The sequence below is a fragment of the Aptenodytes patagonicus genome, chromosome 18 (genome assembly GCF_965638725.1).
Source record: "Aptenodytes patagonicus chromosome 18, bAptPat1.pri.cur, whole genome shotgun sequence".
In the NCBI taxonomy this organism is placed as follows: domain Eukaryota; kingdom Metazoa; phylum Chordata; class Aves; order Sphenisciformes; family Spheniscidae; genus Aptenodytes; species Aptenodytes patagonicus.
This window is the reverse complement of record NC_134966.1, coordinates 2953523-2973416: the sequence shown is the minus strand read 5'-3', so window position 1 is coordinate 2973416 and position 19894 is coordinate 2953523. Positions and strand designations below refer to the sequence as shown.

The 19894-nt window shown below is 44.1% G+C and overlaps 1 protein-coding gene across 1 annotated transcript in view; it reads right to left on the bottom strand.

Moving 5' to 3' along the window:
- The window catches only part of CACNA1B (calcium voltage-gated channel subunit alpha1 B), a 308891-nt gene that overhangs the window by 78990 nt on the left and 210007 nt on the right, over positions 1–19894 (bottom strand). Inside the window, exons 20-21 of the mRNA XM_076355414.1 lie at positions 2160–2981; positions 733–947 (exon numbers count right to left, since the gene is read on the bottom strand). Coding sequence (XP_076211529.1) covers positions 733–947; positions 2160–2981 — 1037 coding nt within the window. The remainder of the gene's footprint in view (positions 1–732; positions 948–2159; positions 2982–19894) is intronic.

Genomic DNA, 19894 nt, shown 5'->3' with positions numbered 1-19894 from the left:
AGGACAAGCTAGGGTGGATCTGCTGAAACTGAGATGCAGAGGACTGCAAGAAACTCTAAAATCACACAGCCTGCAGGAACTCAAAGCAGCAGGGTCACACGATGGATGCTGTGATAGCTGCATAGCCATGAAAGACCTGCTGTTCTACAGTGGGGTCAGCTAATAAGCCGAGAAGCATGAATTTGGTCTGTGGGCTTGAATGCAATGCCACTGCCTCCCCTGTCCTTTGCTGAGGGGTCTGTGGCCAGTCAGGGCCCTGGGACACCAGAGGAAACGTAGCACAGCACTGTTGGAGTAGGAGTTTGCATCATGGCAGCAGAGGAAGGTGATAAAGCAGAGGACTTACTCCTGTGCTCACCACAAGGTCTTGACTGGTTTGCTGCAGAAGTTGCTTATTTTGCTGCACAGCTCTCAGTTACTACATTTTGCTGTTTTTCTTTCTCCTTCATCTTTCTCTTATGCAAAGATACATGGATGTGCTCTGGGTGAGCCATCTCCAGGGAACCTTACATGGTGTTTTCCAGAGCCACCAGGTGACCCAGGTGGTCCAGGAACCCATTTTGGGTTCCTGCAGGCTGCATGAGTTGTAGAGCCTATATCAACCACAAGTTCTGTCTGCCAGCAAGGTGGCCAGGAAAGCCCCCATCACCCAGTGTGTGCTGCTAGCTCCTTGGAAAGTTAGGTCTTTTCTGGCAATATCATAGCAAAAAGCAGCGGGACAAAGGCACTCACTTGGTATGACAGTGGTTTCCCCCGGCGGGGCAGTGATAGTGACAGGGATGTTCACAGTGGTGGTTTTGTCCAGAGGTGGCTGAATCATCCGCGTCACGTTCTTCTGGTTGTCAGCATCTTCTGGCTGCTCCGGCACTTTCTGCAGATAGGTGCTGGGAAGGGTGTGCACAGGGACACTCACACTTCCACTAGCCTCAATCTCACACTGATTCTCCCTAAGGTAGAAAAGCAGATTTTATTAAATATGGCCCAAGAAGGATTCAGACAATATATGTACCCTGATGCCGCACCTATTGCTAGGTTTCATAGACTGTTTTCTTTATGGAAGTCCTTTGCAGAAAGGTCACAGACTGCAGGACAACGTACTGATAGCACAGTATGTGACCTTTTCCTCTGAGACTTTCTGAACCAACATCCAAGCACAGCATTAAGAGGAACTGTGCCACTGAACGTCACTTTATTCAATTTAATGAGACTTGGAACTGAGGTTCATGAGCAAGGACCACATGGCACTTGCATGTAACAGTGACATTAGCTTTCCAGCATCAGCTGGTTTCTGAATGAAGTCTGACATTCTGCTTCTTAATGTTCTCCTGAGGCCTTATTTAAATTTGGTGGTTCTCTTTTCCAGTCCTAAACCACTCTGTAATGTCGCTGTAAGCGGCTAAATAGCTTCTGCATTCCTCTGCAGCAGTGGCTATATTTCAGTGAGGAGGAAAGTGAGCTTGTGCACGTGATCAAACTAAACAGTATGCAAAGTGTTTTGAAATCCATCTGAAAGGAAGATAATATAGACAGGAAAATTATTATCTCAGTGCCACTCACAGCTCTCCACGGTGACATGAAATCTATTCTAAAAAATCCCAGTGAAATTTCTTTTCCATCAGACTAATAAAGCTGAAAAGGCAATCTATCCTTCTTTATTAACTACTCTAAATGCTTCACGAGTACTATTTGTCTCACTTGACTTACATAAGAATTAAACCAAATGGGGTACATCATTGTTCTTAATGGAAGAAGCCACGTGCTGTAACAACTGGTGATGCAGCTGACAGGCTCACCATAAAAAAAAGAAAACCAAAGGGCTATAAGTAAGACTGGATGCCATTTAAAAATACGTCCCTCAGAAAATTCCTTCAGAGGCTGTGAAATTCTCTGCTCCACGTTATGACCTAGGTGGTCTGTTGGTATTTACATCAAGGATATTTCCTTCCTTAAACCTGAGCTATTCTATGGGCCATCATGGACCGAAATAATCTTTGGGAGCCTCTGTCGTTACTGATTTAAGCAGAACGGAACTGCAGGTTATGGTGGTAGCTGGTGTGAGTGCATGGGGAGGGGAATCAGTAATTTCCTGAAATGTGTCTGGGGTCTCATGCCGCCTGAGCTGTCCCAGGGACGCGCCCAGCCACGCAGCACTCACTCACTTGGGCTGATGATTCCGGTGCTCCTTCTCGCCAGCCTCCCCCTCCTTCTCCCCGTTCTCCTTCTCCACCGAATCGTACGTTGACAGCGCCCTGTTCCTGAACCTGTGCCGTCTGTGAGGCTCTTCTCCATTCTCGCCCTTGGACCCGGGCTCTCCTTCCCGGTTCCCAGACCTCGACCCTCCCCGGTGTCGGGAACGCCGCTCACTCCTGGCCCCGTTGATTGTCCCATTGCCTTCCTTGCCTTGCCGTTCAGCAGAGTGCCGGTGAGTCCGATGCCTACGGTGCTCCTTCTCAGCACCTTCTTCCACTGACCCTCGGCGATGGTGCCTCTTTCCCCCTTCCTGACTCCTGTTGCGATCACTTTTCCCTTCCTTACTCCCCCCTTCCACCTCCTTGCTGCGGCTCCTGTGCTGCCTGTGCCGCTCTTCCTTATTGTTGGCACCAGATTCCCCGTTCTCATCCTTGGTCACATCACCCTTCTCTTGCTCTCCCAGTTTGTCCTTATCCCGATGCCGGTGGTGCTTTCGTGGAGCTTCTGCCCCATCAGTAGAGCTGACTTTGGTCGGCTCCACCTCCTGCACGTCCACAGGGCTCAGCTTGCTGATGTTGTTCCTCCCTTCACCCCTCGGCTCTACCACCAGCGGCCGATCCAAATGAGTCTTCATGTCTGGCCTGATGTGAAGGGTGGTAGCGTAACGCACCCGCTCCTCCGGATCCAGCTCGTTGTACAGCGCCTCGCAGCTGGCTCGGAAATTGTGCATCCGGATCTGGCTGGTCCTCTGCTCCCAAATGGACTTGGATTTGGAGGAGTTCTGCTGCTTGCTAAGGAGGGGAGGAAGGTGAAAAGTTAGTATCCAGCTTTGCACCAATTCCCTAAAAAGCAAACAAAAAAAAAAAAAAAGAGGAAATTTTCAGCTGAGACGGGGGATTAGAGGGTTGAGCCAAAGAAATTATAGGAATGGAGAGAGAATGGCTGGCGGAGAACGTGAGCAGGGAAAGCCAGCAGGATCATCAGTGTTAGTTTGCCCCCACACGCGTCAGGCACTATGAAACATGCCCTCTGGAAAGGAATTATCTTGATTTCTAAAATGTGGCCATCCCCCTTGGAAGCCTTAGGTATAGTCTGAAGGGTTAAAGTCTCTGCACACAAAAATCGTATAGCACAGTCAGAGCTTTTAAACAGCCTACAAGGCTGCCCTACAATTAACAGCACCTTTCTCCCCACCTGGAAACATCTGGATGAGCAAATTAGCGGTGAGCAGGAGAAGTTAGATTGGCAGGAGGAGCGAGGGGAAATGAAATCTGCCCCTGAGGATCCGAGCCTGAGTGCCCTGCCACCTGCCCCTTCCCCTTACAGCCAGCCAGAGGGGCCACTTTCCAGGCTGCACTGCCCCGCCGGCTAACGGCACAGGAGAGCCGTTGCTCTAAACCTGTGGCATCCTTCCGAGGTGAGGATGGACCATCCAGCCCAAGCATCACTGGAGTCTGGAAAAGTACAAGTAAGAAAGGAAAACTGTTGTGTACCGTGAAAAGACCCCAGGGACTGGGAGAGTCACACGTAGATGCAGATGTGATGAGAGCACCTTTATCCCCTGGGGAGACCTGCTCTTTTCTGTCTCTATCATCTGTTACGATGAGGATACCTCCATTGGCATTGCCTTAATGCTTTGATTTTTCAGCACAGCGCTTGCTTTCTGACCACCACATGCAGATGGGTCACCTACTTAGCCAATGCAGGCAGAGAAGGCTTTTTTTCTTTCCTCCTATAGACTGCAAGTCAAATGCTGGTTTTGCATAAAATCAAAGTAAACCCACTGGCTTCCAGGGTGGAGTTCTGCATTTAGCCTGGTGGAGGATCAGCACCCATTTTCTTCCTTAATGAAATTTCTAACAAAGAGAGGAAAATCATTTTCCTTCCAGCAGCCTGTTCAGATGTCTCCATTTGCCACACATTAGTCCGACTTCTGCAGCCGGAGGGGCCACATGGGGCTCACCAACCTCCAGCACTTAACGCACAGCCCACAATGGAGGCAGACGCATTTTCCTTACGTACTTTCTGGGATCCCCTGACAATAGAAGAAAGCAGATTTTGCGTGTGTATGTGCTGATTTGGACTGTCAGGGCCTGTCGCCGTGCGCAGACCCTGGGGGAGGCAGCATTCAGACGGGCTCATGTAGCACAGTGGGAGCTGTCAGAAAGGCTTTGCATCTCTGAGCTCTGCTGGGGGATCGGTTCTTTACGGAGGGTGCTGCTGCCTGGTTCTGCTAAAGAGGCAAAAAAACCTACTTAAACACTCACTGCAGGTGGGATGAGGGCACCCGGGCAGCTGTGAAGGAATCTGATTTAATCCAGAAATCAGAGTGAGCAGAGCTAAATCACCAAAACTAAAAATCTACATCCCATGTTCCCAAGAGGCACATTCTGGACTAATTTTCCAGCAGGTGAGTGCCCCATTTACACCACAGCAGAAGAACAGGTGGCAAAAATCACAATTCTAAATGTAAATGATACCAGAAGGTATTGGGGACATAGTTTAGAGCCCCACTCACCAAAAATCCCACACCAAAGGGGGAACAGGCTCCTCATCAGGGGAGAGGACCCCCCAAGCTGTCCTGGTGACCCCTGGCACAGGATGAACAGCCTCATCATAGCAGGCAATAACTTGCCATTTCTTTTTGGTTCAACATTACGAAAGATTGAAATGCTATCACTCATCAGCAGATTTACTTGGTTTTAGAAGGAATTAATGAGTAACATGCAAAGCCTCTGACTGCCCAGACCTGCTGCCCCGTACAAGGATTTCCAATGAGAAGCCACGTGCTCTGCATTTGCAGCTCTCCACAGTCAGCTGAGATGGGCACAGAGAGATGGAGCTGCCTGGGACGAGCGTCCTGGGATGTCCCGCACGTCCTCTGGGATGGACGAGGTGCCTTGCTCTGCAGTGCTCCAGATCTAGCTCTGCTAAACTGAACTGGGCTACAAAAATTAACCTCCTCTTTAGCACATAGGCTCAGGGAAACAAGACAGCTTAGGGATGTGTATGTGCACGTCTGAGCTCCCCAAGTGCTGCCTCGGTGCAGGCCACCAAACACATTTGTTCTTAGGGGACATTTCTCACTTCATAATGAAAGTCCTCGGGGCAGTGACCGGCTTCAGTTTTGTGCTTTGAACAGCCAGAGCGCTCCGTCAACACCGAAATGGTAACTAGTAACAACGAGTTAGAGTTGGGAAACTGCCCTTACGCTGACTGAAGCCTTCAATTTATCTACAAACCAAGAGCACAGAGAAGAGCACAACCGCCTACTCCCCATGAACCATCCTGTGCTCCATTTCCATGGGACAGGCACCACACAGGGGTGGGACACAAAGCCCCAGCCGCCCTGCAGAGACTCTCCAAAGTAAAACACACAATAATTATCAGGCAACTTTCATGGACACAGCCTCTCCATCAGTGCCTGCGCTGAGCCCATCAAAGCCAAGATATAAAGAAAATCTCCTAAATCAGACTGGATGTGGTGAGGAGGAAGGTTGAGGATGCAGGGCTGGTACTCGTCACACAGTGCAGAGTTGACACTCAGAACCTGCTAGCTCTGACACAAGATGTATCACTTCAGGAGGGTTTTTTTAGTTGTGTTTCAGTTACGCCACAAACATAAATCAGCCTTTAAATTATCTCTGAGGTGCTAAAGCTTCCACTGTACTTCACTCATGGCTAACTGAAAGGTGCTGCCAGGTACACACACCACTGAGAACCTGAAGAAACCAAGTAATGCACATATTAACTCAGGCTATTTTGCTAAAGTCCCTTCCTTAAAACAGACACTGACGTTACAGACTCAAATTTCTCAGCATCTAGAAATGCATCCTTAATGTTGACACAAGTAGTGGAGGTGATTGCCAAAAGACTACAATACACAGCCACCCACTGGCTTTGGTTACTAACAAATCAAAGAGCAGGAGGTTCAGAAGTAATGACTGCATCCTTTCTTCTTTCTACATGAAAAGACACACCAAAAAAAAAAAAAAAATCAGAAAATATATGAAGCACGGTAAAAACACAATCAGGAAAATGTGAAGCCTGCCTGCAAGCTCATTATCATATTCAAACCAGTCAAGAACATCAGGAGCAAGTGACAGTGCACATAAAGTCTGCTGTAGGAAATGGAAGTAAAGCAACTGAGCAGGTTGGTCCCTCTGGGGACAGTGTTTAGGGTTTTCAGAGCCAAAGCGGCAGCAACTAGAGGGAATGTGTTGTCTGCTTGTCCAATTAAATTTATCTGACTCTCGCTTTCTACAAGTTCCCACAGCAACTGCACATGGACACATGTGACAGCTTCTCCTCTCCTGTTGCTCTGCTGTACTTATTCACAGAAGAGAGCTTTTGAACTTATTTATGGCTCAACAGAAATGTCACCTTAAAACAAAACACAGTTTCATCACAACTGCCTGTGCCTATGAGGATATGGTGCCTATGCACACAACACGAAGAACTGCAGAAGAGATGGAAAAACCTAGACAGGGCAAAATCATTTCCTCTGCTTCCTCCGGCATTTGGTCCAGTTAATTACTGAGGGTGCATGAATTGGGGCAGGCACAAACCATCTAGAGTACAAGCATGATATGCCGCAGCATAGCATGACTTGTCCAAACCGATAAAAAATGAGCCTTTGTGGTAACAAATATTTTTTCCACAAGAGAAAACTATCTATTTCTGAAGTCAACTCCTTATCTGAAATCCTGTTCACTGTTTGCTTCTTAAAGTCCTTCTGAATCCATTAAGAAAATTGCAATAATCACTTCTGATTTACACACATAGTACAAAGATTAAAGTTAATTCACTTTCTTTACAATTACTTCCCATCCCTATTTTCTGTCTACGGAATATTTTGAACTCTTTGAAGGGTAGTGGCAATAGTTTTCAGGTCCTCTGGGCTTGAAATATTGTAGTAGATATTACTACTAATACGTTTCTCTGAGTAGCTCGACTAGTTTTGCTTGGAGTAAGAAGCCTGCAGTCAAACAACTCCTGCCTGTGGCTAGAATGAAAACCATACAATTCATGTAGAATCAAATAAAATTCATATTAATGAATCAGTGACTAATATTGGTATAAATAAAAAATGTAACCAGTCACTGTGTAGATTGCTCAAGAAAGGAAAGCATATTTTTAGTCATAGTCTAATCTTAGGGTATTCCTTGATGATTAAAGATTTTGTTATCATAACCTTTTAAAACACTGCTTCAGTGAACGGCACTTTGCTTCCCAGAACTACTGGTTTAATCAGCTACATAAATGTAATCCTTAAAATTTTGCTTTAGTAAATAATGAATGAAAGCTGACTATGAACATAATAATTTGATGTTAATAATACCTACATATTAGATTGTGGGTATGAAAGAGTACGTTCTGATTACAGATGAAAGGCAATTTCTTGTTAAAATACAGTTTCAACAAAAAATGCAATGCAAAAAAACCTTTCCACTGAAATCATATTTTTCTGTTCATAAACTTGGAGAATCTCTCTCCACGTTTCAATTTTCCACTTGGAAAATACAATGAAGCATTTTAGTTTGGGGTAGGCATGCACAAAGCAGAATGTTTTATCTCCATTTGGTTTGATAAAACAATATTCTTTCAGATGAACTCACCACTAGTGTTTAAATTTGCTTTACCAGTGACCCTGGGAGTTGCCGCTTGGATGCTTTAGCACCTTTTCTTTATGAGCTTCATCTGCCGCCTGAGGTCTCTTGGAAGATGCACTGTGCTCTCCCACCGAGCTGGTCAACGGTGTGCATCACAGAAACGCCATTACCAAGGACCGTTGCAGAAAACACTGCCCAGTCTCTTCCAATATTATTCTTGAATTTGATTTTGGTTTTATATATTAGAATTTCTGATATTGCAGTTTCTCAGAAAGAAAACATTTTCTTTCATAATATTTCTCCTAACTTCTATTAGCTAGAAACTCTAAATTTTGAATGTGGTCTAAGCCTAATATAATACTGGCCATATATCACATCCTTATGTTCAGAAACTTGCTACTGAAATTTGAAACACCTTTTAAACTATCATAGATGCCAGCTTCTTAGATCAAGAAACTTCACTAAATGCCACATTTTGCATTTAGTGCGTATTATCATCCTCAGATTGAATTTCCACTCCCTTATAGAATCATAGAATAGTTTGGGCTGGAGGGGACCTCTAAAGGTCACCTAATCCAACCCCCCTGCCGTGGGCAGGGACATCTTCAACTAGATCAGGTTGCTCAGAGCCCCGTCCAACCTGACCTGGAATGTTTCCAGGCATGGGGCATCCACCACCTCTCCGGGCAACCTGGGCCAGTGCTTCACCACCCTCAGCGTAAAAAATTTCTTCCTTATATCTAGTCTAAATCGACCCCCCTTTAGTTTAAAGCCGTTCCCCCTTGTCCTGTCGCAACAGGCCCTGCTAAAAAGTTTGCCGCCATCTTTTTTATAAGCCCCCTTTAAGTACTGATAGGCTGCAAGAAGGTCTCCCCGAAGCCTTCTCTTCTCTAGGCTGAACAACCCCAACTCTCTCAGCCTTTCTTCACAGGACAGGTGTTCCATCCCCCTGATCATTTTTGTGACCCTCCTCTGGACCCGCTCCGTGGGGGTCCGTGTCTTTCTTATGCTGAGGGCTCCAGAGCTGGAGGCAGTGCTCCAGGTGGGGTTTCACCAGAGCAGAGTAGAAGGGCAGAATCATCTCCCTCGACCTGCTGGCTTACCTGCTCTTTTAGAGAATTTGGAGAACTGCGGATACAGGACTTGCTGACGACAGATAATTGGTATCAGCAGGAGGAAGAAGCTGAGATGCCAGAGGGGGACAGAGCTGAGCACCACTGCAGGTCTTTGGGGAGCCGCTGAGCGCGTGGGCATGCACGGCTCGGCAGCTGCACACCCTTCAGCTGGTGCCTTTGGCCAACGTAGAGCCAGAAAGTTTCCAAGGTGTGTCTCAGAACAAAAGTTAGGAAAGCTCTAGCGTTCAGTTACCACTCCCATGAGGTGTCCATGGCCGCTTCAGAGCAGTAGAAATCATTACATGCTGCTGTTTAGAGTTTGAAGACAGCTGTGTCCCTTGTTTTAGTACAGCTCTGAAGTGATGCAAAGTTCACCCAAGCCAAAGCTTCCTGGTGTTAACGTAGCTAAAGTTTTACTGCTTTCAGCTTGAGTTTTTTCCACAAGAAGAACAGAATGATTTTGCTCAACCATAACTCACCATCCTGCATGCTGCTCCCTATTGCTCTAATAAGAAGAATTTCCTAATTGTTTTCGGTAGAAGTACATCACATACTAATCCCAGAAGTAGAAATATGAGGCTTAGCTTTATGCACATTCTGATCTTAAGAAAATGCCAGAAAATATTTATTCTGTCTCAAGTTATATTGCTACCATCAGTCACAAGATCCCTTTTCAGACCTCAAGATTTGTTTGGTATTTCAGTTATGAATTGTGAGCAAGTAATTCCATCCTCAGTAATAAATAACAGGGTGAGAGAGTTAAAAGTAAAACAAAAAAATGAAAGTTAAAAGCCACATCGCTATGGCCTAATTTAACAAAAAACACTGAGGTCAAATATGTGGAACTATTAAGTTCTCCTAAAATCCAGTCAAATTACTTTTACTTTAAATTATTTTTTTCCTCTGAAGCGTTCATGCCACACTCTCCAGAAGACATTCTGGCAATTACACTGCAATGGCCCAGACCAGACTCTGTCATGGCCAAAGTCCCAACGTGAGCTCCAGGCTTTTGATAAAAACCGAGACAAAACACATCAGGGAATGAAGTCACAGCCCCCTTTTTTGCACTATGAGGATGGAAATAAAGCAGATGGCCCAGATAATGAACATACAAAAGCAAGCGATAGAGATCAAGAACAATTTGGGTTCTTGGACAGCAAATGACAAAGTCATCCTGGTAGAAGATATTTAAGCTTTTTCATTTCCCTCTGTACTCTATCAGCTTGTCTACAGCTGGGTGGATGCAGCAGAGACATGCTGTGATGGTTGGGGTGGGAAAGAGCTGCTCAAAGAAAACCAAGTTTTGTTCTGAAAAAAAACCAAACAAAAATATCTGTGGCAGGTGCAGGTGTTCAGCACTTCTGGAAAAAAAATCCCCAGCTTGTGAAACACTGGCTTTTGCTCTATTTACCATTCTAGAAAATGCCTTAAGGACATGTCATTTTTGATGTCCAGGCAATGACTGACACCTCTGGATCCTATTAGAAATAAACAATAAACAATAGCAATACAAAGAAAACCTCAAGTTACCAAATGCATCATTTTGGTTTTCATCAGCCATTGCAATATAAGGAGGAGTCACATGAAAATTCAACATCCCATAACTCTTAAATACGTACCATTGGAAAAATACAACATAATTATTCCCTTAACTGTGTGTCATCACCTATGTACATATAAATTAATTGCCAATTTCAGTATGTATTTTAGATAAATGCTGATCTACTTAAAGAAATAGAGCATATCTGTATTTAATTACCTCTCCTCAGTGAATTAAAAATGGATTTCATACTGCTTGCATTGCTTGTATCATGAATTTGTTATAGCACAAAAGCCTGGAATCAGCACAGGAAAATGACTCACCTTGATTTTTCTTATTATTTTTTAAATTTATTTTTAAGAAACTAGCTCCAGTATTTTGTCCTTAGTTTCTTACCAATTTAGATTTTTTTTTTTTTAAGAAAAATAATCAAAGAAAGAATATGGGGGAAAAAACAACCCTCTCTATCTCAAAAGATTTTTGAATAAGCTTCGTTCTTTTCAGAACCATGGTTTTGCAGATCCTGGTTCTTACTGATATTAAAGGCACATGATATTTTATGCTGTTTGAGCAACCTAAGGGAGAAAAAGGAACAGGGATTTTTTGCACCTTTTAAAAGCTCTTTTAAATTAGTAGAACACTGTTCAACTTTCACCTGTGCACAAAAATTAGAGCACTTATCTTTCAGTATAATTACAGCAATAAGCACTCACAGTGGGTAGAAACACAGTGATATAAAGGCATCCTGAACCTATACTAATATTCATCCAGGGAATGGGAGTTCATGGCACCTGCATGTCCCTAAGAGGAGTCGTTCCAGTTTATCTATTTGAATTTAAAATAAAAACCACATTTCTAACGATGACATTTATACTGAGTAAATGACACCTTCAGATGTCTTTACACTTCAGGGGGGCTTTACTGATGCTCTATGATGGCTGCTAGTTTTATATATTGCACACTGTTATGGGATCTAGTCATTTATTTAATCAAAACAAGGGATTTTGCTGGGGAAATGCTCTTTAGATACCCACAGAGAAGAAAATGCACACTCAGCTCAACTGTCAAAAACGGTCCTGGTTTGCATAGGAAATTACAAATTACTGCCCAAACGGTGCATAGAAATGTTAAAAAGGATGAGAATCCTCAGTTACAGCTTTCTGCAGTAAAAATTTATTCTGTTCAGAGAACAGATGTGAGTCATATCAGCAAAAGAAGCCTCTATTACACCGTCTCTATTGCTGGTGGGGAGTTAGCAACAGACCTCAATGGCAAACGCCTCCGAATGTGGGCAAATCCTCCTTCCAAGGGGTTTTAGTACCTGCAATTTGATTTCGTCTTTCTAAAAGGCATCTCTGTCTCTGGAAGTTTGGAATAGGGGCCATATTCTTCATTCTTTCAGGCTTTATTCCTAATTGTGCAAACATTGCCTCGGACCAGTTTGGTGCAACTTCTACCGGAGTGAATTCAAGTGTTGGGGAGAAGGCAGCTCGGCAGCACCTCTCCTCCATCACCACCTTTAACCATCCCCTCCCTCCTGCCAGGGGTAAGGCAGGGTGAATGAGACCCAAAGGGCAGCAGACCTCTCTCCACACCTTTCTGCCTGTCAAGATGCCCGGCAGCCAGGAAATCCATTGGAAGAAATGAGCCAAAAGCTGCCTTGGTCTAGGCTACTCCCCTAATTTCCATTGTGCCTACCCTGTGAGATCTCAGGCCTTAGCACGGACTCGTCACACCTACTTTTGCTAGTCTCAAAAGTTCAGTTGTGGTCACAGAAGCTAAACTCACACATCGTATCAACATACTTTTAATAAAAACCTATCTAAGATCCACCAGTGGACATGGACCCCCAGAACACACAGGGAAAAAGGAAGATGTCAGGAAGCTGGTGGAAAATCTCCTTTGCTTCACCGTGCCTTTGGTACCTGCTGTGGTGCACGTAAGGACAAATCCACGCGTGTTTGAATTGCACTTACTTGTCTCTCCAAAAGCATTAAAGAAGAAAGATAACATCAAATAGTAAAAGTATAATCCAAAGCAAAGACACTAAGATGGGTTGATGAGAAGCTGATGAAGAGTTTTGTTGTATTAGTCGGCAGGGAACAATGGTATTTTCTACAAACCTGCATCGGTGTCAAAGCGCACCCGTGATTCACAGCAAAGCCAGCAAGATTTGTTTGTTAGGAAGTGCGTGGAGTGAATGGAATGCCTACCACTGTGTTCGCTCAACCACGGGTACATAGGAGCTTGCTGAGTGCCTCTTTTTTACAATATCTGTAGCTTTAAGCTCCAGCTCGAGAAGGTTAGAGAGCACAGGCATAACCAATGCTCTCATGAGTGTAAGTTTCCCAAGGATGTTTATGCAGAGTTTTCCGATTTGGTCTCTCTTGGGCCCCGTTTCCAGAAGTTTCTTTTAAAGTCCTCCTCCAGCTTTCATTTAAAGAGCGCACTCATGATGGGCCCCCATTCTCCTATTGAACCATAAGTGCAAACACTGGTGGAACATCAAAGCCATCAGCCCAGCACATAATAAACACAGAGAACAAAAATACAAGTGAGAACAAGACAAACCATCAAGACGAGGGCAGAGGGGAGAAGAGGGAAAATAGCTAAGGAAGGAACAAAGGAAAATAATTAAGGGGATGGGAGAAAAACGAAGGAAGGAAGGGGGGGGCGGAAATCACAGTCAATGTGCGAAACACTACGGAGTTGCTCACGATCAAATCACAAGCATTATATGGCAATGTCGCACACCTTCCAGTCCTTCCATCGTATGTTGGTCTGGAGGCTTTCCACAATGATGGGAATGATTTTTGGAAAAAACAAGGGGGGAGTGAAGGCATCAGGAGAAGGGGAAAGAGGGAGGCTTATAGAGAGATATATCATAAATCCATTTACTGAATATCGTAACAGAGAGCAACTCACGGTGAATTTACGCTGGAGACTGACGAGCTGCGAGATACAGTACCTCGAGTTTGCTTTACAAAACTGCACATGCAAAAACAAAACAAACAAAGAAAACAAAAAGTGAGAAAACAAAAAAAAAAAAAAGAAGGTAAGAGAAACCATAAAAGACATTGGGAGGAGACTCATACAGGCTGTGTCCTATCGAATGCAGACTGCAGCGTGCATCTTGGTAGGAGACTAGGCAAGCTTCAGAAAGTGTGGAAGCCACAGACACATCACCTTCTAGTTAACAGGGAAACAACCAAAGAATCAAAAACAGAACCAAAAGGGGAAAAAATTAAAAGGTGAACCAAAAGCCACACGATGATATTAGGACTGTATGCCTCCATATGCTATACTCACACAATGAAAGTCCTCCGCAGAAGTCATCTTTAGGACCTCAGCGTAGAGGTCTTTGTAGAAACAGGTGGTGATTGCTCTTACAGCTGTGCTGTAAATAATTATTTCCAAGTGGGAGCGGGATGCTAATTCCCACTCTGGCCCTGTGACATGAGGAAGAAGCCTTAGCACGGAGAAGAGCACGGGCTGGAGGGAGGACCCTGAGCCACATCCAGAGAACCAAAATCCACCTGAGCCCCAGCAGCTGGTACCAGGCTGCTTCTGCTCGGTCCCTGCCTCAGATTTGCTCTTCAGAGGCACCTACCTCTCTCCTCTGACAGGCACAGGGATGTGCCTGAGCTCAGACCGTCCGAATATGGCTCATTGTGTCTAAAAACCACAGGTCAGCTGCAGCTTAGGCAGGGGATTACACATTATTGAAAGGAACTTGTTTCAGCTCACAAGTAATTTTGTAGATTCTCCTCCATCCAGCGTTCGTATAAACACCGTTATACTTGGGGGGTTCTAAATACAGAAATCGCTGAATTACACAGAAAAAGAGTTTATTCTTCCTTTGGCAGGGAATATACAGAAAAACAGGATTCTAAATATCTTGATAGAACTTGTCTTGAGGCGCTAATTTTTTCATAGTTATAAACAACAATTTTTATAAATCTACATCATCCGAAGAATCCACCCCAAGACTGAAAATAAAATCCCTTCACCTCCTGAATTTGCCTTTTCAGTTGCAGCATTTTTTCTCCTGCTTCCATGAGAGTTTTAATGTTAACAATAAATACTAGCAAGCCAGAATGGCCAGTTAAAATCTAATGTTCTTTGGATATCATATAAGTAGAGTTTTAAATATACATTTACTTAAAATTTATGGATTATTCTGAACAGAAATGTTGGCCCAGGTAAAGTATATAACACAACAATCCAGAGGTCAAGCAACCTGGAACAAATGTAAGAGAAATTATGAAAGGCATTGTCAAAGTTTTGCTTGGAGCAAATAATCTGCCGAACAGTCAGGTAAAGTATTTTGCCTAGACGTCAGTATTTCTACATTTGTACCATGCCAAATGAAATGGGAGCAGGAGTCAAAGCGGGGTTGGCATGTCCTGCTTGTTTGCCAGGAAAATTATTGTTTCCAGGTTTCTCAGGCTGGGGATCCCTTTACTCTTTGGCTGGATGCTGAACCCCTAGGATGTCAACTAAAACCTGCAGAGAACAAGCCCTTCACTGCACAAATGCCTCAAGCATAGGTAAGAAATTTCTTGGGCAAAGCAAGTGGAAAACTTGCGATGGAGAAGAATGTACTGGGCTGCCCTAATTTACCAGAGAGTCAGCACCTGCATTGTGCAATACCTGTGGAAATTTTGCTTTTAATTGCTGAAAACAGACCTCAACATCCCTCAGCAGGAGGCTTGAAGGAACCTTTGCATTTATCCCTGCCTCGTTTGGTGCAGTGCAGGACAGAGGACACGCTCTGATCCTGCCAAGTATCCTTGTAACTTGGCCAGCCAACGTTATGCAAGTCCTGCAGCACTCCAGGTTCACTCCTCTGCTCCCATTGCCAGAGTCTGCTTTCTTGAAACCATAAATTTGACTAAATTTCTGCTGGAACTGCAGGGTGCAAAGCCACGAAGCAAAGATAGCCTCCTTTTCCAAATCAAAACGACGGAAGCACTTGAGCTTTACTCGCTGCTACTTACCATCCACGAGGGACAGAGTATAAAAGAGTGTCTTTAGGTGCAGCTGAGTCACCGTTACACCAACAGCAAGGGCAAAAAGGTAAGCTAACGGGAGGAATCACAGTACCTCACACATCAACACACTTCAGGGGAAAAAAGAAAGGGAAGAAATCACAAGCCAGCAAGAGAAAAAGAACACCTCTTCTAGTCTACACATCACCCAATACAGGACGTTTCATGGGCTGGGTGTTCAGGCACACTTCTTGCTGGGTCCTGTTGGGTACCGACAGCCCAACAGGGATTTAGAAACAGACCACAGTATTCCCAAGACAAAAGGAAAATATGGAGCCTCTGAGATGGAAAATTTCCTGGAGAAACAGAGCAACTCTCCCCCTTCATCCCCAGTCCTGTACAAAAGGGACAGACACCTCTGAGAAGTCAATGTGAAATGATGTGCCACCTGCATTTGCTCTTGGCACTTTTCTAATGAGTAGTCAAGTCGCTCACGACTGTTAAATCATAACAGGCAGTATCCACCTGTGGGCGTGCAATTAAAATGTAAACAGCTTTGAACAACCATGTGAGGGACCAGCAGAAACCAGTCAGAGCCTGGAAAGAGGAAGAGGTCTTTAAAGGTTGGAAGTTTGTCCTGGGAAAGCACATGTAACTTTGAAAAATGGTAGTGGGCACTTCTGTAGACTGTGTTTAAGTCCGGTGCCCACGTTACATGAACTGTCTCTGCCACTTTCTACAAAGTTTCATCCACAACATTCGGGAAGTTCTCCTCCAATCCAGAACTCGCACCCTATACATATGCTTAAATAATCTCCTTGGGTCTGGCTACAGCTGTAACCCATTACCACGTGGAATTAAATAAAACCCATAAGTAACAAAATGCAAAAAGTTTCACTCAGCATGACTTCAGCATAACTACTTAGCAGGTTCCCACAAATTTAGCATTTGCTTGCTGTTGCGATTGTTATTTTAAGAGTTTTCCCAAGAAAAGGTGAAGAGAGGCCACCAGAAAATACATGGGTGCCAGCTGAGCTGCAGCTTGTGTCCTCTCGGGCTGGTCTGCTGGCCCGCGCTGGGCTGGGTGTGCTTATCACAGCCCCTTTTGTACGTGCCATTGGTGCATCACTGGCTGGAATAGAAAAGGCGGAGAAGGAACCCAAACACGGGGAGTTCAGGCTTCAGGTTAGGCAAATACAGAAAATAAAACTGTGTTTGTGCTGGAGTCTTCATATCACCCATGGGAATGAGCCTGATGGTTCTCCCTTCCACTGGTGCCTTTAAGTGGGATCACAAAGTGCTTTGCACATCCATCGCCTGAGTAATATTCCCCTTTTCCTCCCTCCTCCATTCTTGCCACCAAGGAAGCTGCACCAATGGTTTGCTCTAAAGACCCGTTGGTCTGTACAGTCGCTCAGTTCAAGAGGCTGAGTGGTTTAAACGTTGTACGAAACAGAGGGTCTTAAAGACAATGCTGGGCAGACTGAACAAACCCAGAAACTCACCTCCAGAAACAACAAAGCAAGGAAAATGCTAAACAGAAAACAAAAAAAATGACAAAAATAAGAATGAAACAATGGACTCAAATTAAAACGCAATAACACATGTTAAACAGATACTCTGTTTTAAACCAAACATTGCAACAATGACAAACGTACCATCCTAGCTTTTAAATCCTGAAAAACCACAAAACAAAAAGGCCTGTTCAGGATAGAGTTCACCAGGTGAAAAAACAAACTGCGGTCAGACAAATCTGTTCATGTTAAGTCCCTTTGGTGGAGCAGAAGACAAACCGTAGAAATCCTGGGAGATCGATGAAGTAGGAGCTACAAACCGAATGCAGGTAGAATGTTGTAATAAAGCACTTTGAGTCAGTTGCAAGACAGATGGTATCTCGATGCCACTGTAACAATGAGTATATTATTAAAACAGATCCCCATGACACCATCGCTCTTCACCATCTATCAACCACAAAACAATTTGTGGCTCACGCAGCAGCCTATTGCACGTGTAAAGGTGAAGGTACCTCTTTGGACCCTCCAAGCAGGCTGACATGCTAAATAAGCAACCAGTTTCTTATGCCTAGGAAATGACATTTTGCAACTGATGCAATAAATGGAGCAGTTCCTGGAGCTCAGTTATGAAGGGAGGCTTGAATGGCAGAGGAGAGCAGAAGAACCGGTGCAGATAAACTGCAGGCACAGGAGCATACAAACCACAAGTGCACGCTGTATTTGCACGGGAAAAATGCCGGAGGTGAGGAGCAGATACAACACGACAGAGTATGCAAAGGCCTGGAAGGAGACTTAGGGGAAGATACACGCTCTCAGTCCTTGATGTAGGACTGACAAGGGAAAGAAGCAAAACAGCAAGCACAGCACCTTGCCGGTGAAACAGCAGAACAACCGATATGATTTTTCACCAGACTCAGCCCCAGGACGGCTTTATCACCTCTGTGGGAGGTGGACAAGCAGGCTGGAAACATGAACATCATGACTAAGGAAATGCAAGTCACGGTGCCCTCTGCTAACATCTAAGAGACCTGTTTTGATTGATGAAGGTAGAGAAAACATTGATGTTTTCAGAACATTGATCCGTGCTATAGATGCCTGTTGTTATAGAAATCCATTTTCATATGTTATGAAAATAAAATCAAATTCTAAAACTAAAAAATTATTCCTTAGGAGAAAATAAAAATGTAAACTGCTAGGGTAGACCCACCTTTGCAGCAGGCCTTTGGTAGCTCAGTCCCAGTTTTTCCCAGCCCCTGCTCACCACCCACTTAGGAGTACCCAAGCTCTACAGGCGTTTGCTTTTTGCAGTGATATTTCCATGTGCCAAAAATCCCATTTCCAAGCATCCCCAGCACTTTTTCATTCTCGGTATGTCCAGCTCTGAATTTCCTCAGAGGCTTGATCTGACAGGTCTTGCCATCAACACGGCATCTGCTCCATCTTCAGGACCACTTCATAAGAAATGCAGTAATGGGGTACATCTGGCTGTCAACCATGGGTCCCTATCATCAGCCCTACTGTATTGGATAGAGATATCTAAGGGATAGGTGCTGCAAACCTGCAAGCTGTAGCTGCTAAGCCCCTTTGGAGTTCGCTATGGATGTATTTATGTATTAAACAAATTGCTTCGGCGTGCATTCATTAAATATCTCTTGGATCAGCAGCCAGCAATCCGTGCATACGCCTATTTCTCTCTCGCAAAACATCTAACTTCTCCCTTGCCTTCTCCTCTATGTCATTATCCATTCAGTCGTCAACCTATTGACCTTAATGCATTCTTTTTCCAAACTAAAGTCCTGCGAGCTTTGAGAGTGGCCTTGTAAGCACCTCGCTGGCACTAAGGCAGAGATAACGAGAAGTCATGCAACCGTTGTTAGACGATGGCTCCCACACAGCATGCATGATATTGCTGCGGTTAGTAGATGTGGAAGCAATCGACTGCACTTTCAAATGCGTTCATTTGTAAGCCTAATTATCTGCCTGTACAAATGTGGCAGGTAGGGATCTGGGTAGATACGATTTGAGGCAAAATAAGCAGAAATCCACAGTTTTGTACTCACTTTCAATTGTGGTCACAAAACTGGCCCTGTGATATTGAAAACCAGGTGAAAGCCTGGTGAAAAATCATGGAATAAGGTTATTTTAAGCAACTGACAATGTGGTGTGAAATCTTAGCTCCATTAAACTGTTTTTTTTTTTATTTCTAAGAAATCTTCACACGCACTATGCTTATGATTAAAAAAGAAGACAATAAGCATCATTATCTTGGCATTTTAAAATAACAGTACCAGGAAATTCATCAAAGAACAAGAGCAAATATCCTCATTTGACTTCTTTTCAAGACTGGACAGGAAATCATTGTAAGAAAAGGATTATATTCAAAAGCAACAGACATGGCATAAATAGGAGCTGATTAAAGCAGTAATTACAAAATAAAATGGTAAGAATAAAATAGTCAAATTAATAATATTCTTTTCCTTCACATATAATGAACTGGCTCCATTTGGCCTATTGTCTGCTGTAGCGGATTAAACTCTCACTAACAAAGGTCTCAAGAGATTTACATTGAAGGAACAAACAGGGATCCTGCTGCATTTCAGATACTTCGGAATAAAACCGAACAGGAAATTTCTTTTTCTATGCTTGAGCTTCTCCAGCCTTTGGAGGTCTCCCCTGCAAAAGGGAGCTGGAAAATATCAGCAGCTCTCAGTAAAACACACGACCAAATTTTCTGATGCTGGAAGTCCCAATGCTAAAATTCCAGAAGAGGTAAATGAACCTTTAAGAAGAACATACTTTTAAGTAAGTCCATACAAGTCCATGTCTCAAACACAGGCCCATAACCTCATGCAGGCAGAGCTCTGCACTGACCTCAGCAACATCCAGACAAGTATTTCCACCTACATATCAACTTTTCACTTCAGTTTAGATC